The sequence below is a fragment of the Gracilinanus agilis genome, chromosome X, assembly GCF_016433145.1.
Source record: "Gracilinanus agilis isolate LMUSP501 chromosome X, AgileGrace, whole genome shotgun sequence".
NCBI classification, from domain to species: domain Eukaryota; kingdom Metazoa; phylum Chordata; class Mammalia; order Didelphimorphia; family Didelphidae; genus Gracilinanus; species Gracilinanus agilis.
The window spans coordinates 43,155,201-43,169,516 of NC_058136.1; the positions used below are offsets into that span (position 1 = coordinate 43,155,201).

The 14,316-nt window shown below is 44.0% G+C and overlaps 1 protein-coding gene across 1 annotated transcript in view; it reads left to right on the top strand.

Annotated features, from left to right (window-relative positions):
• Nucleotides 1-14,316, top strand: part of KLHL4 (kelch like family member 4) — a 187,280-nt gene that overhangs the window by 158,911 nt on the left and 14,053 nt on the right. The window contains exons 8-9 of the mRNA XM_044682818.1: nt 5,345-5,569; nt 10,178-10,340. Coding sequence (XP_044538753.1) covers nt 5,345-5,569; nt 10,178-10,340 — 388 coding nt within the window. The remainder of the gene's footprint in view (nt 1-5,344; nt 5,570-10,177; nt 10,341-14,316) is intronic.

Here is a 14,316-nt window from a genome sequence, read left to right on the forward strand (position 1 = left end):
ACGTCTTCAACTGTTCCCAACCTGGTGCCTCCCTATCATTCAGGCGCTCCAAGATGTTACTCTCCTCTCCTTTATGTACACTGGAGGGCAGCCATATTGGCTTTTTCACCACTCCTGAACATGCCTTTGCTGCATGTATGGGTGCCTTTCTTGGAGCCTCTACATTGGTGGTCCCCTATGTTGGGAACACTCTCCTTCACCTCTGTCTCTTTGAACCCCTGGCTTCCTTCAAGAATCAGCTTAAATGCCACCTTCTGTAAAAGGCCTGTCCTGGTTAATGCCACCTCCCCCTGCCTCCCCACAATCCCTTTGCTTATTTGACATTATCATATCTATATTGTATGTGTGTGGCTCTCTCTCTCTCTCTCTCTCTCTCTCTCTCTCTCTCTCTCGCTCTCGCTCTCGCTCTCGCTCTCGCTCTGTCTCTCTCTGTCTCTCTCTCCTGAAAGCTCCTTGAGGACAGAGGACTGTTTCCTTTTTTCTTTAAATCTCCAGGGCTTAGCACAGTCCCTGAAACACAGCAAATGCTTAATGAAGAGTTAAGTCCTTATTGATTGGCCCATCAATAGAGGACTGATGGGAGATTTTAATTACCCAGACATCTCCTAGAACTCTCTGCTAAAAGCAGAGGATCTAATCACTTCTTGATTTGCCTTAACAATCAATTAATCCTTTAAAAGATATAAAAGCCAAAAGGGGGCATTTTTAGCATGAACCTTAGTCTCGCCATTCAGGATGAATCGGTGGCTGGGATGCAAAAGCTGGGGATCTCAGGAGGATGCAACTACTTTGCTTTAGAATTTGTTATCGGCAACAGTTTCCAAGGACCTGTGATGAAAAATGCTGTCCACCCTCGGAGAGAAAGAACCAATGAACTCTGAGTGCAGACTGAAGCATTTGACCCCTTTCTTTTTCAGTTATTTTTTTTTACAACATGGCTAATATGAAAATCAGTTTTGCTTGACTTCACAAGGGTAATGGGTATTATATTATTACGTGCCTTCTTAATGGGTGGGGGAGGACTGGGAGGAGGGAAAGAACTTGAAACTCAAAAAAAATGAATGTTAAAAATAAATTTCTTTTTTAAATCGTGATAGGGAAAGAAAGAAGACCTGGGCAAATCTACACCCTGAGTTTTAGGGAACCAAGTTTCAGAGAGCTCAGAGAAAGAATCGGTATGCTGCCCTGAACAAAACTTTATAGAGGAAGTGGGGTGAGCTATACATCTAAGAGGGGTACGGGAAGCTCTTAAGAATGAAATTCTAAAGATACGAAAGAATCAACTCTATTGAGGAGGAAGAGGAGAGATTGCTTCAGTGGACCGACTGATGAGAGTATACAGGAACTCATCAACCAACTTAGATATTTCAATTTTTAAATATTTTATTGGTAGCTTTGATTTTTACATCACCCACATTTACCAATATCTCTTTCTCTCCTCTCTGATCCAGAGAGCTATCCCTTATAACAAAGAACAAAAAGAGAAAAAAAAAAAGAAAAAGACATAATTCAATGCAACTGGCTGGCTCGCCATCATGGCAGAGCATTGGACTTTAGGGTAAAGAGGTCTAGAGTCCAAATCCAGCCTCAGACACTTCCTAGCTGTATGACCCCAAACAAGTTACATAACCTCTCTCGGCCTCAGTTTTCCATCTATAAAATGGGGATAATAATAATAGTATTTATGGGGGCCTAACAAGATAACATCTCCAAATTACTTTGCAAACCTTAAAGTGTCTCTATAAATGTCTACTATCAACTGACCATATGTTAACTAAGTCAGCCAGTTTATGTATAGGGAATTCCCTACTTCTGGGGGGGAAAAAAGCACTAACTCAGATTTTTTTTAAAGACATGTAGAAAAGAGGGAAGCAAAGCTATGAAACCATGGTCTGAGCCTAGAAGAATAGCACAGTAGCACAGTATACTTTCTTTGAGGCTGTCAGGGAAAGCCAACCTCAATGCGAAGAATTGTTTCACTTTATTTTGGGAGGTGCTGAAAAAACTGAGGGGATCTGATTGGGGAATCTCTATCATTGTTCCCTGAAAGATTAGAGCATGGGGTTGGAGAAGGGCAAATGTCCTCATTTTCAAAAAAGGGAAGAGATCAAAGCCTGCAAACTAGAGGCCGAGGAACTCCACTCGAGTTCCTGGCTAATCTAGACTTACGGAGGGGAAATGATAGGTCTCTTTAGGAATGTGCTGATGACTTCCAGGGTTGGAGCCAAGAAGACAGAGTAAAACAGAGTCACCATGAGGAATGTGCTGGAGCCAGCTCCTTGCCAGTTGTTAATAAGGTTAATAATGGAGATTTCTTAGCATTGCACCTTTTTTTTCCCATAAGCATTTACCAGCACACCAATCTCTATCTTCAAATATTTGGAAGATTATTACATGGGTACTGGAAGGGCCAATGGCATTGGGGCTTGGCCCCAGAGGAGAGAACTAGAAGCAGCGGGTAGAAGTCATTTAGAGCGGCCTCAGACACTTCCCAGCTGTGTGACCCTGGCCAAGTCACTTGACCCCCATTACCCACCCTTACCACTCTTCCACCTAAGAGCCAATACACAGAAGTTAAGGGTTTAAAAAAAAAAGAAGTCATTTAGAGAACAATTTCTACTTTATGTCACGAGAACCTTAATGGCTACATCTGGAATGGTCTCCTTTGGGGAGGTGGGCCTCCTCCTTCATTGAAGGTCTTTGAGCAAAGGCTGGAAGCCCACCTGTCTGATTTGATTTCTATAGAAAAGAGGCTTGTTCAAGCCTGGGTTGGACAATATTACAAAGAGAAACACCTCTAAAAGACATCTAAACTCAGATGAATACAAAGATCCAAAGACCAATAAGAAAGCATGCTGCCCACTTCCTGCCAAAGGTAATGAACACAGGCAGGGTGCATAATGAGAGCTGGTCAATTCAGAAATTTGTTTTGCTGGATTATGCATATTCGTAACTAGGGTTCTGTACTTTTTAAGTGGTGGGGAGGAAGAGAAAATAGATTCTTGTTAATGGGAAAAAACATAATTTAATTTAAAAATTGGAGGAAATGGGAGAGAAAGAAAAGAAATATCTGCTGACTGAAAATGAAATGCAATAAAAAGAAGTCCAGATTGTTCCGTACGGCCTTTGAGGTCCTCCGGAGACCTCCCAGGGTTGAGGAGCCCACTCCCTCCCAAGGCAGCCCATTCCACATCTTAGGGCACAGGAGCCTAAATTAGCTTTTACTGACAAAAGATCAGGGGCGACTGAATGCTTGGCAGGGAGCAGCACAATTTTCTATGGTAGTAAATGGCTGTAGCCCAGTAAATGAGAAGAAAGGAGACCTCTATTAGTATATAAAAGACTAAATGCCTCAGAACTCTGCTCTCCTAATTATAACCCTTTGCGATAGTCATGGACCAGGGGGAGGACCGACCCTGGAGGTCCCTTTGATCTCAATTTTTAGTCCTGACTCACTAATTATTTGTCTTTAAAACACAAAGCGGCCCATAAATCATTGCACTAAATGGACAGAGGTCATTAGAATGTTAATGGGAGGTTATATATTTAGCTGTAGATTTTGCTTGTACAGTATATTTGTAATTCAATTCAACAAACCTTATTAGATGCCTACTGTGTGCAAGGCCCTGATTTAGCTTAGTGTGCTTCCAGTGACTCAGTATGGGCAAAAACCCCTAATTAGGGCTCAAGGCTTGGAGTGAATAAGCATTTCCCAGTGCACCGGTAGGCACTAATGAACCTTCTCCTAAGCCTCAGCATGGGCAGCAAGAACTACCCTGTGGTCCTTCTACTGTTTCCAGAATTAAATACTAACTCCTCTGTTTGGGTTTTAAAGTCCTTTACGGCCTGGCTCTAGTCCATTTTCTCAGACTAATTCCTCAGTTCTCTCCCTTACGCACTTTTGCTTCCAGCCTAACTGGCCAACTCCCTATCCCCTGAAAGGAGCATTGTACCTCTTGCTTCTGTCTCTGCACAGGCAATCTCCCATCCCTGGAGGGCTTTCGTTCCTCCACCTCCACTTCTTAGCATGCTTAGGCCCCTTCGAGCTCAACTCAAGAGCCACCTCCTAAATGAAGCCTTTCTTGAGCCCCCCAGTTATTTGTACTGCCACCATCTCCTCCTCACCCGCAGTGATTTGGTATATATTTCCATCTGTTTTCCTCCAGCAGAATGTAAGCTCCTTAACGGATGATTTCCTTTTTGTCTTCATATCGCCAGGGCCTACCACGGTGCCTGGCCCGTAGGAGGTGCCCAATAAATGCTTGTTGCAGTTATCCCAGGTTTCAGCCTATAACCCAAGACTCATCACAGGCAGCCTGTGCTCATTAGGGTTCTATCTACCATGAGGGTTCTTCCAATCGGTCCACCAGCGTACCCTCCCGGTATTGTCCTTTGGGATTTCTGGAAGCAGACCCACTCCTCCAGAGAACACGGATAGGCCTGTAAAACAATGGCAGAATTAAGACGCCATTTCAGGATTCCCGATAAAACGCCCAGATTCAGGGACCGGACAGCAAACTGCTTAGAGGAGAACCCAAGTTCTCTGGGACGTTATTGAAGGTTGCCGTTACTGTGTTGTTCTTAGCTCATACGCCATGGTACTTGACCATTTCCCAAGTGCTTTGCTCAGAGCGAGCTCAAGAGCCCGGAAATACAGGTATTATTATCCTCATGTTAGAAAAGGAAGAGACCCAGAGAGGTGAAATTACACCCTTAATAAGTTAGAGACTTGAATTCATGCCTTCTGCTTCAAGTTTAAGATCCTTTCCGCCATAACACATATAACATAATATCATGTACCCTAGTTTGCCTAGGACATAGTTGCTAGTCTGGCATCCTGATGTCATCAGCACTGATTCCATTTCCCAATGGAATCTTAGAGGAGAGACATATTGGCACACTTGAAAGATCAGCTATTTAGTGCAGTACTTCATAGAATTACTTCGTCGCCAAGAACATGCTTTGGAGGAGGAGCGTAATGGGGAAGGAAGCACTGACCAATAGTCTGAAATAAGGGACAACTTCCTCCTAACTGTTCACAGAACTTCAGCCCCTATTATTTTGCCAGCCAATCAGTGTCCATGGAGCTCTACCAACTAGGCCTGTCTGCGAGGATGCCAGGAACTCCTATGGTTGAGCTGCTGACAGGGCACTTGGTACATTCCACTGGACTTGTCGTTCCCAGCTCTTCCTGCTGTGGAACTTCCCCTGCACCCTCCCATAGGTTGGAGGATCCAATTTACTTTGTCTGAGAAATCGTATGCTACATTATCTTTGTGGGGGATAATGGACAAATTCTATTTGTAAAACACCGGTGCTACTTATGAGGCTGTTCTTTTTACAGGCACCACCACCATTGAAAAATATGACCTTCGTACAAATAGTTGGATACAGGTTGCCACCATGAATGGCCGCCGGCTGCAGTTTGGAGTAGCGGTCATTGACAACAAGCTCTACATTGTGGGTGGAAGAGATGGCCTAAAAACTTCAAACACTGTGGAATGTTTTAATCCAGTGTCCAAAATCTGGTCCATCATGCCTCCTATGTCAACTCATAGACATGGTTTGGGTAAGTTACATATATTGAATGTAGTCTAGTCATTTTATGCAGAAAATAGTAACGAGCTAGTCATGACAGGAATCTGGACAGGTCATGAGTCAAATAAGAAGTCACAAGTTCAAGAATCTGTCATTTCTTTGGTGTGAGTATTCTTTTCTCCAATGCAGATCACGACCTTCCTATACCTTTGTGAGTTGCCTGACCTAAAATTAGTCAACATTTGGTGGTTGACCTGGTGCTGAAAATCTCTTATTTAATAAGAATGAGGGTTCTCAGTCAGTAGACGCATGATCCATCACCAGGCCTTCACTTGAAGCTCTTCCAATTTGCTTAGGACCTGCTTGCCAAAACTCATGCTCCATTGGCATAGTCTTTGGGAATAATTCAAGGTCACTCTGGTGTGAAGATGAGCTACTGGAAATAGGACGTTAGTGGAGATCAGCCAATTTCTCCCTCCAAGGAAACTTGGGCTATTTTTTTTTTTTTGCCAGATCTGGGATTTCACTGATATAAGAAGAACTCTTGGTGAGAAAACTGCCTCCAATGATGTAGCCAAACTGCCCCTCCTGTTTGACCTAGAAAGTTACACAGAGTATTACCTAGACCGCTAGAAATAATGTGACTTACTTAGCAGTGTACCTGGCACATAGTAGATATTTAACAAATGCCTGTTGATTTGACTTGATTTGGCCATAGTCACACAGCCTATCAGAGGTGAGATTTGAATCCAAGACTTCCCCAATCAGAGCCTGGCTTATTCTGTCACAAGGTCACCTCTGGGCCATGATGAGGTATTAGAGCAGGATTTTGGCAGAGGGAGGTCAAGTTCCAGACAAGTGAAGCAGGACCTACTCCTAGGGCCAATTCTGCAGTGGTCTCAATGGGCTGAGGAGTTGTGTGTGCTGGGCCCCTGTCACAAAATGTGGCCAGCTGATTCCCTCCCTGCCATTACCTTTCCCCCTGTGTACTTACACAGCAAAAACAAGATATACTATTCCATAGTTTGCCTAGAGCAGGGGTCGGCAACCCTTTTGGCCGTGAGAGCCATAAACGCCACATTTTTTAAAATGTAATTTCGTGAGAGCCGTGCAGTGCTCACAGTGAGGCTCCTGTAACAGCGCCTGAAAAAAAATGGACTTCATGGCTCCTGCAGAAAGAGCCTTATCTGGCCCTTGAAAGAGCCAGATATGGCTCGAGAGCCATACATTGCCGACCCCTGGCCTAGAACATAGTTGTTAGTCTGATGTCCTAACTAACATCATCATTATTTGTGCCATTTTTCACTGGAATCTTTGAGGAAGGATATTCCAACAGACCTGAAACCACCCAAATCAGTGAAATTCAGAAGTCTAGCTTAGAGAAAAAGGTAGGTGGGCTAAGGAAGTTCTTTCTACATGACTGTTACCTTGTTCCCTTCCACATGGGGGCCAGTTGCATTTAAGCAAAGCACCATGGATTGCAAAGTCAGACTAGAACATATTTAGGAAAATTATTGCAGTTGGAAGGAGCCTGAACAGCCCCTCACACTCATACACACATGCAGAACTTTCCCCCACACACACGCACGCACACACCAAGGTTCAGATAAATGGGGTGGCTTTGAGTGCACTCCAGAAAAAGACTAGATGGGACAAAAGCCCCAGTCATTGTAAGAACAGTTTCAGCCTCCCCAGAATTCTGGGAAGGGAAGCTTATTTCTGGACTGCTGGGATGGAGACCCACAGGGCTCCGGCCTGGGAGGTGGTAGAGGAGGCATTTACCCTGGATGTTTTCCAGAATATGTCTTTTCATTCTGAGTCTCTGGGTTTGCTAAGTACATCAGGACCACTGAAAACCAGTGAACATAAAAACATACAGGGACTTAAGGTGACTGTTCGTTCCAAATATACGAGCCTCAGACTCCCATAAACCTTGAGGTTATACCCAGGCACAACCTTTATTTTCATAACCATCTCAAAGCAGCTTGTTTTGCCCATCTCAAGAAATGACTAATTTATATAAGAGAACCTTGTGAGAGAAATCGCACTTAAAGGAAGAAGATGGCTTCAGTACGAAGCTGGGCCCAGGAGAGGACGGCAAAATGAAAACTCGATGGCAAAATATGGTTAAGGATTAAAAAATGAAAGCTGTTAAGGGTTCCCATAATATAGAGAATCATCTTAGCAAGCATATAGTCTAACTCAGTGATGGGCAAACTTTTTAAAGAGGGGGCCAAAGGAAAGGAAATGCTCCTCTGTCAGTCTGTTTCTAAGGCAACCCTTTCGAAGTTTCATTGAATTGGATCCTACTCATTGTATTTGTCAGATTAGGAATAATGTCGTGGGGCCTGATAGAACATTTCAGGGGGCTGCATCTGGCCCGCAGGCTATAGTTTACCAGTTACTGGTCTAACGGATCCATTTTCTAGATGGAGAAACTGAGGCGTGAGTGACTAGGCTAATGTCACACGGCATGAGGTAGAGTTAGGCCTCAAAGTTGACATTTAACCCCAAGTCCAGGGAGTGATCTTTCTGTTATACCACATTTGACAATTTCTCGTTTTTCTCCTTTATGTCATACTTGCCCCACATTTAATGTATTCACATACACCACAGGTCAAAACATGTCTCCCCAGACGTAAGTAATAGATGAATGCTATTATATTCAGGCCCTCATTAGGAATAAGACTACTTAAGGCAGCATTAGAATAGACCCTGACGGTGAAGGGGAAAGTAGGAGCATGAATCATGTGACCATGTTAACTTTTCTAAAAAATGAATATTAATAAATGTTAAAGAATAAATAAAAATAATAAATAAATAAATGAATGAATGAAAAAAACAGACCCTGACACTGGCGAGCATAACAAACACTCTAGTTTTACCGTATCAGTAACTTTGTGAAGAGATTCCCTCTGCATTTGCAATATAGAAAAGACAGAAAAGATCCAACTTTATTCTATGAAAATATTTCAGCTTTGCATCACTAAATATTTTTGCTTATCGAGCACCTAATTATTCATTAAACTCGGAAGCCAGTCATTACGTAGTCTAAGCCCTTCTAGCGTAAATAATTACCCGAGGGAGAACCCAATGAAAAGTTAATCTGTCAGGACAGAAAATCACAGAATCAACAGGGTTTTGTCCATCCATAGAAACGATAGTAAGGCCCTAAGATGGTCATTGGGACACTTGCAGGGAAGAAGCCCACCGTTGAGGAACTATGATAGAATGTTTGAGCTGCCACGAAGTCCTTCCGACTACCTTTTCGGATCCCCAATTGTCCTTCCTGGAGGGAGCAGCAGAATCAGATGTGCCAGCTTCGATTCACTGTCTTTGTGGAATTGACCCTTTTGTCATGTCTTCAGCCATCTTGCTGGTCCCATCAGGTCGCCAAAAGCCTTCTACCAAGGTTGCTGCCTGCCCGCTGAAGCTTTCCTCTCCCAGTTGTTGATAGGGTCGTCTCATCTACCCCTAGTCAGTCCCACGTTTTGCAGAGGAGGAAAATGAGGCCAAGGACATCTTAAGTGACTTGTCCCCAATTTCAGACTGAATAGCAAGTTGAGAATTTAAAACCCAGACATTTCGTCTCGGGGTCCACTTCTCTTTCCCCTCTACCTGAGACGGTTCCATCTGATCTGAATTATCGGTGGATACACTAATTCCTCAGACTTCAGTTTCACTGTGGCTATGTAGCCCGTCCTAGAAGGAAACAAGAGTGAATGAAGGAAACCTCCTAATTAATGTCAGCATGGATAGAGATGAGGCAATGGTGATTTGCCAGGTAAACTGACTAAGGTGTAAAAGGGGAAGGAAGAAAACCAACCAACCATCTTGATTCCTGGGGTGGCAAAATAGAGGAAGTGTGCAGGGAGGCGCTATCAAAGTAGGAAGTCTCTCAGCCAAGTCTGGAAAACTGGCTGCCCCCTGCGATGTTACAGTGAATCCAATATGTGCTCCTTTTGCTGACACTCACAATCTGCAAAGGGTAAGAGGGCCAGCCCTGCTAGATTGCTAGGACCCAATGACAGATGGATCTTCACACAAGTTCACGTAGACCGTGCTCAAAGACAAGGCCGTATCTAAGCTCTGCGGCTAGAAGGAAGCTGCGATCTCCCCATATGGCCAATCCTTCCTTCCAGGGAGCCCAGCTGGGCTGATTCTTCTCTATAGTGTCCTCTGTGTATGCCTGCAGAGGACAAAGTTAGAGTTTCCTCGAATTCTCCCGATCCTGAAAGAATGTCCATATCTACCGTTCATACCTTGCCTTCACCATGGGCCCCAGGCCATCTTTTTCAATGATACATTGACTCGATGCCATCTTTCACACCACTTCTCCCACGTAACTCATTGTCCCAGAACCAAAAGGAGCCCGTACGTATTTACAATCCCAGGAAAGGCAATTCCGCGTGCTTCCTTGGCTTCCCACAATTTCCGCAGTGATATTCTTCCATGAGACATTCATTATGTCCAAAGGTTCCCTGGGGTTATGGGAACAGCTTTAGCTTCAGATCAGTAGCAGAACATCATTTGAGAAATGAAAACCAAATCCAGAACCGTCAGTTCCACGAAAGGGGGTCTGCTAATCCTTGGAAATGTTGGATCTAGGTAAGAGTCTAACACCATTATCATCCTTTAGGGGTGGCCATGCTTGAAGGACCCATGTATGCTGTTGGTGGCCATGATGGATGGAGCTATCTTAACACCGTAGAGAGATGGGACCCTCAGGCACGGCAGTGGAATTACGTTGCTAGCATGTCAACTCCGCGGAGCACAGTAGGAGTCGCAGCGTTGAACAGCAAGTAAGGAAACCCTTCCCAGCTCGCGTGCATGTGGTTTTGCCTACTGTTCTTTCAAAGAAGATCTTGTTTTCTTTAATTTATTTTTCAAATTTTAAAGAAGGCGAGCTACTACGTGCATGGGTCCATGTAGGGCTCCCCAGGAGAAGGGAGGACGTGGCAAGACCCAGATCCTGGGGCCCAGCAACACTTGGAAGAAATCAGAACCCGAGCATAGAGGACAGCAATGGCAGTGAAGAAAAGGCCGGGTGTTAGGGTTATTGCAAGTGTAGAACTGACTGGACTTTATCGACTATTTGGGAGGGGAGGGAGAAGGAAGAGGTAAAGATGGTTCCGCCTTCCAGGCTGGGGTTCGAAGACTGGGGGGGAATAAGAATAATGATAGTGTGACTTAACAGCAATTCATTTGGAAAGGAACACGGGGTTTACTTTACTATGTTCTCAGTATAGTTAAAGCTCAGAGAGGCAGAAATTTGCCCACCTGGGTTCACACAGTTATTATTCAATGTCTGAGGTAGAATCTGAACTCAAGTTTTCTTGATTTCTTTTTTTAAACCCTCACCTTCTGTCTTGGAGCCAATACTGTGTATTGGCTCCAAGGCAGAAGAGTGGTAAGGGTGGGCAATGGGGGTCAAGTGACTTGCCCAGGGTCACACAGCTGGGAAGTGTCTGAGCCCGGATTTGAACCCAGGACCTCCCATCTCTAGGTCTGGCTCTCAATCCACTGATCTACCCACCTGCCCCCGGTTTTCTTGATTTCAAGCCGACCCTCTATCCACTGTGTCATCCAGCAGAGCAAGGATATGGATTTAGTTGCCCTGACTCTAAATCTAGCATTCTTTCTCCTACACCAAGATCTTAAACAGTCAGGCACTGTGTTAAGCACTTATTATCTCATTTGAGCCTCATAACAACCTTGCTAAATGCTATTATTATTTTCATTTTGCAGTGGAGGAAACTGAGATAGATAGGGATCAAGTGACTGGCAGAGTCACATAGCTGCTAATTGTCTGAGGCTAGAATTGAACTGGGACCTTGCTTACTCCAGGTTCAATGCTCTGCATACAATGACTCCACCTACCTTCCTTCTATCACATCCTGAAGTACCCTGGGATGAAGTTCCTCTGCATCTAGGGTAATGAGCCATTTGAGAGCAAATAGGTGCTCCTGGCTTTGTGGTTATTGTTTGACTTGGATTTTCTTGGCAGAAATAGTGGGGTGGTTTGCCATGGTGTTTTTTTCTTGCTCATTTTATGGATGAGGAAGCTGAGGCAAACAGGGTTAAGTGACTTGCTCAGGGTCATCAGCTGGTAAGGGTCTGAGGTTAGATTTTAACTCAGGAAGATGAATCTTTCTTACTCCAGATCTGGTATTCTGTATCTCAAGCATGCAGAACATATAATCCACTGTGCCACCCATTTGCCCTAGCAGCTACTCCTAATTTACTTATCTCCTCATTAAATTGGGTTTAAATTCTGTATTAGTTATTGTTATTGTGTCCTTTCAGAACCATTGATGCAAACAAATAAAAGTCGAATGATTAAAAAACAAGGTGAGCGGGGCAGCTGGGTAGCTCAGTGGAGTGAGAGCCAGGCCTAGAGACGGGAGGTCCTAGGTTCAAATCCGGCCTCAGACACTTCCCAGCTGTGTGAGCCTGGACAAGTCACTTGACCCCCATTGCCCACCCTTACCAATCTTCCACCAAGGAGCCAATACACAGAAGTTAAGGGTTAAAAAAAACAGGTGAGCTTTGCAAGACCCACACCTTTATTAGGGGCCTAATAAAATTGATGGAAAAGCAAATGAAGAAAATGACATCAAAGCAGATTGGCATTGCATATTAAAATCTATAGCATCCTCGTCATACATTCCCTGGTGGCGCTTGTGAAGTTGACCACGTTGTTGCAGTATGTGTGTTCTTATATATTATGGGATCTGGTATTATATAATTTTATTCAGACCCAAGATTTTAACCCGTCAAGAGAATTCCCTGTGGTGAACTCTGGGCCAACGCAGATCACCATCTTCCTCTTTGGAGAGTTGCCTAGAGGCACAGAGAGATTCAATAACTTGCCCTGAACCACAGAGGCAAGACTTGACCATAGGACTTTCTGGAGCTGAGGCTGGCTTTGTCTATTACGCAACACTGTCCATCATGAATTTGAATACTCTAATTTCTTTTAATAGCCTATCTTCAGCCTTACCGGTTAGAATCTGGTCCTCATGAAAATCCTGTGTAGTACATGGTATGACTCTTCCTATTTCACAGATGAGTAAAATGAGGTTCAGAGAGGTTAAGTGTGACCAGGTTCATAAAACTAGCAGGTATCTGAGCCGGGATGTAAACCAGGCCTTGGTGAGTCCAAATCCAGGCCTGCTGGATCGACTCAGCTCCACTGCTTCTCAGTATACGCATCCTTTATGCGACTCGCCATCAAGGTGCTCATAACAAAAAAAGCAGGCTCATTTTCTGAAATTGATGCTCTACTAAGGAATTATTGTCATTAGGAAAGGAACTATTGGCGTCTTTTAAATAGATATTTGATTGAACATTCTATAGATCAATTCCTGTTTGTCATTTGGAAGCTCCTGTCATCGCTTCCTATTATTATTATTCCTATATTCCCAGGCTGTGCATTTCCATTGGGCCAAGAGCAGTACTGAGGGCCCAGACCAGCTCTTAAAGTAAAAATAGGGTGGGGTGGCCTGAACTTTGTTCCAGGGCACAGAATTAAGAGGGTGCTGATAATACTCGTAGACTTTTAACTACACTAGAGCTTTGCAACTCGTTAGTTAACACAGGAAGCTCCCAGTGGGGTCCTTCTTCACTGCCCTCTCCCTGCCACTTGCCCTAGTCAAAAACATTCCAATCATGGTTGTGCTAATTCTGCCATGACCGGCTTCCTTTTTAGCAATCTCTCTCTTTTCTTAGAATTCCCCCCCCCATCTCAGTGACCCCCTGATATTCCATCTTTTTTTTTAAACCCTTAACTTCTGTGTATTGGCTCCTTGGTAGAAGAGTGGTAAGGGTGGGCAATGGGGATCAAGTGACTTGCCCAGGGTCACCCAGCTGGGAAGTGTCTGAGGCTGGATTTGAACCCAGGACCTCCCGTCTCTAGGCCTGGCTCTCAATCCACTGAGCTACCCAGTTGCCCCCTGACATTCCATTTTGATTGACTTTCCCTGGACCTCTCACCTCTAGCTCCAATCAAAACACATACCTCCTTCAAAATAATCTCTGGCAAAGGTCCCGGGCTCAAATTTGACCTCAGACACTTCCTAGCTGCGTGACCCTGGACAAATCACTTGACCCCCACTGCCTTGGAACTAATACCCAATATTGATTCTTACATAGAAGATAAGAATTTTTAAAAAATAAATAATAAATAATCCCTGAAAGGAGATGACCCCACACTAAAAGTTACCTGGGTATTCGTGGCTTAATGTAACATGTCTGCTTTAACAGGTACCCTTTAAATTAAACAGGTACCTTCCATTTAAGCCCTAGGGCAGGCTGGTGGCTATAGTTCAGTCCTTCGCCAGTCAAAGCTGCCCAGCTTGCTTTGGCGTGGAGCTGACGGGCACAGGCTCACTGACACAGTTAGCCCAAACTCTGTCTTTGGTGCCTTCCACTTTCCAAACACGAAGTGTTTATGTCCAAGAGGACAGAGGCTCTGCCTTACGATGGCTCAGCCCAAAAGTTCTCCTTAGCAGAGTCACCTCGTGGGTTTGGTGAACTGCCCAGGAAGGAACATGCTGAGATCATGAAGTCGCATTCTTTGACCACTGTATTTCCGTTGCTCTCCGCTTGGCATGAAGGCCAGTTAAAGATGGTTTTATGGTTTAGTAAGCATTTATTTTAGTTGCTGATGTGGGATTAAATTAAAATTAAATTCATAGTTCTGTCCAGCAGGTGTTGTATTTTATTTTGTTTTGTTTAACCCTAATATCATATATATATATATATATATATATATAT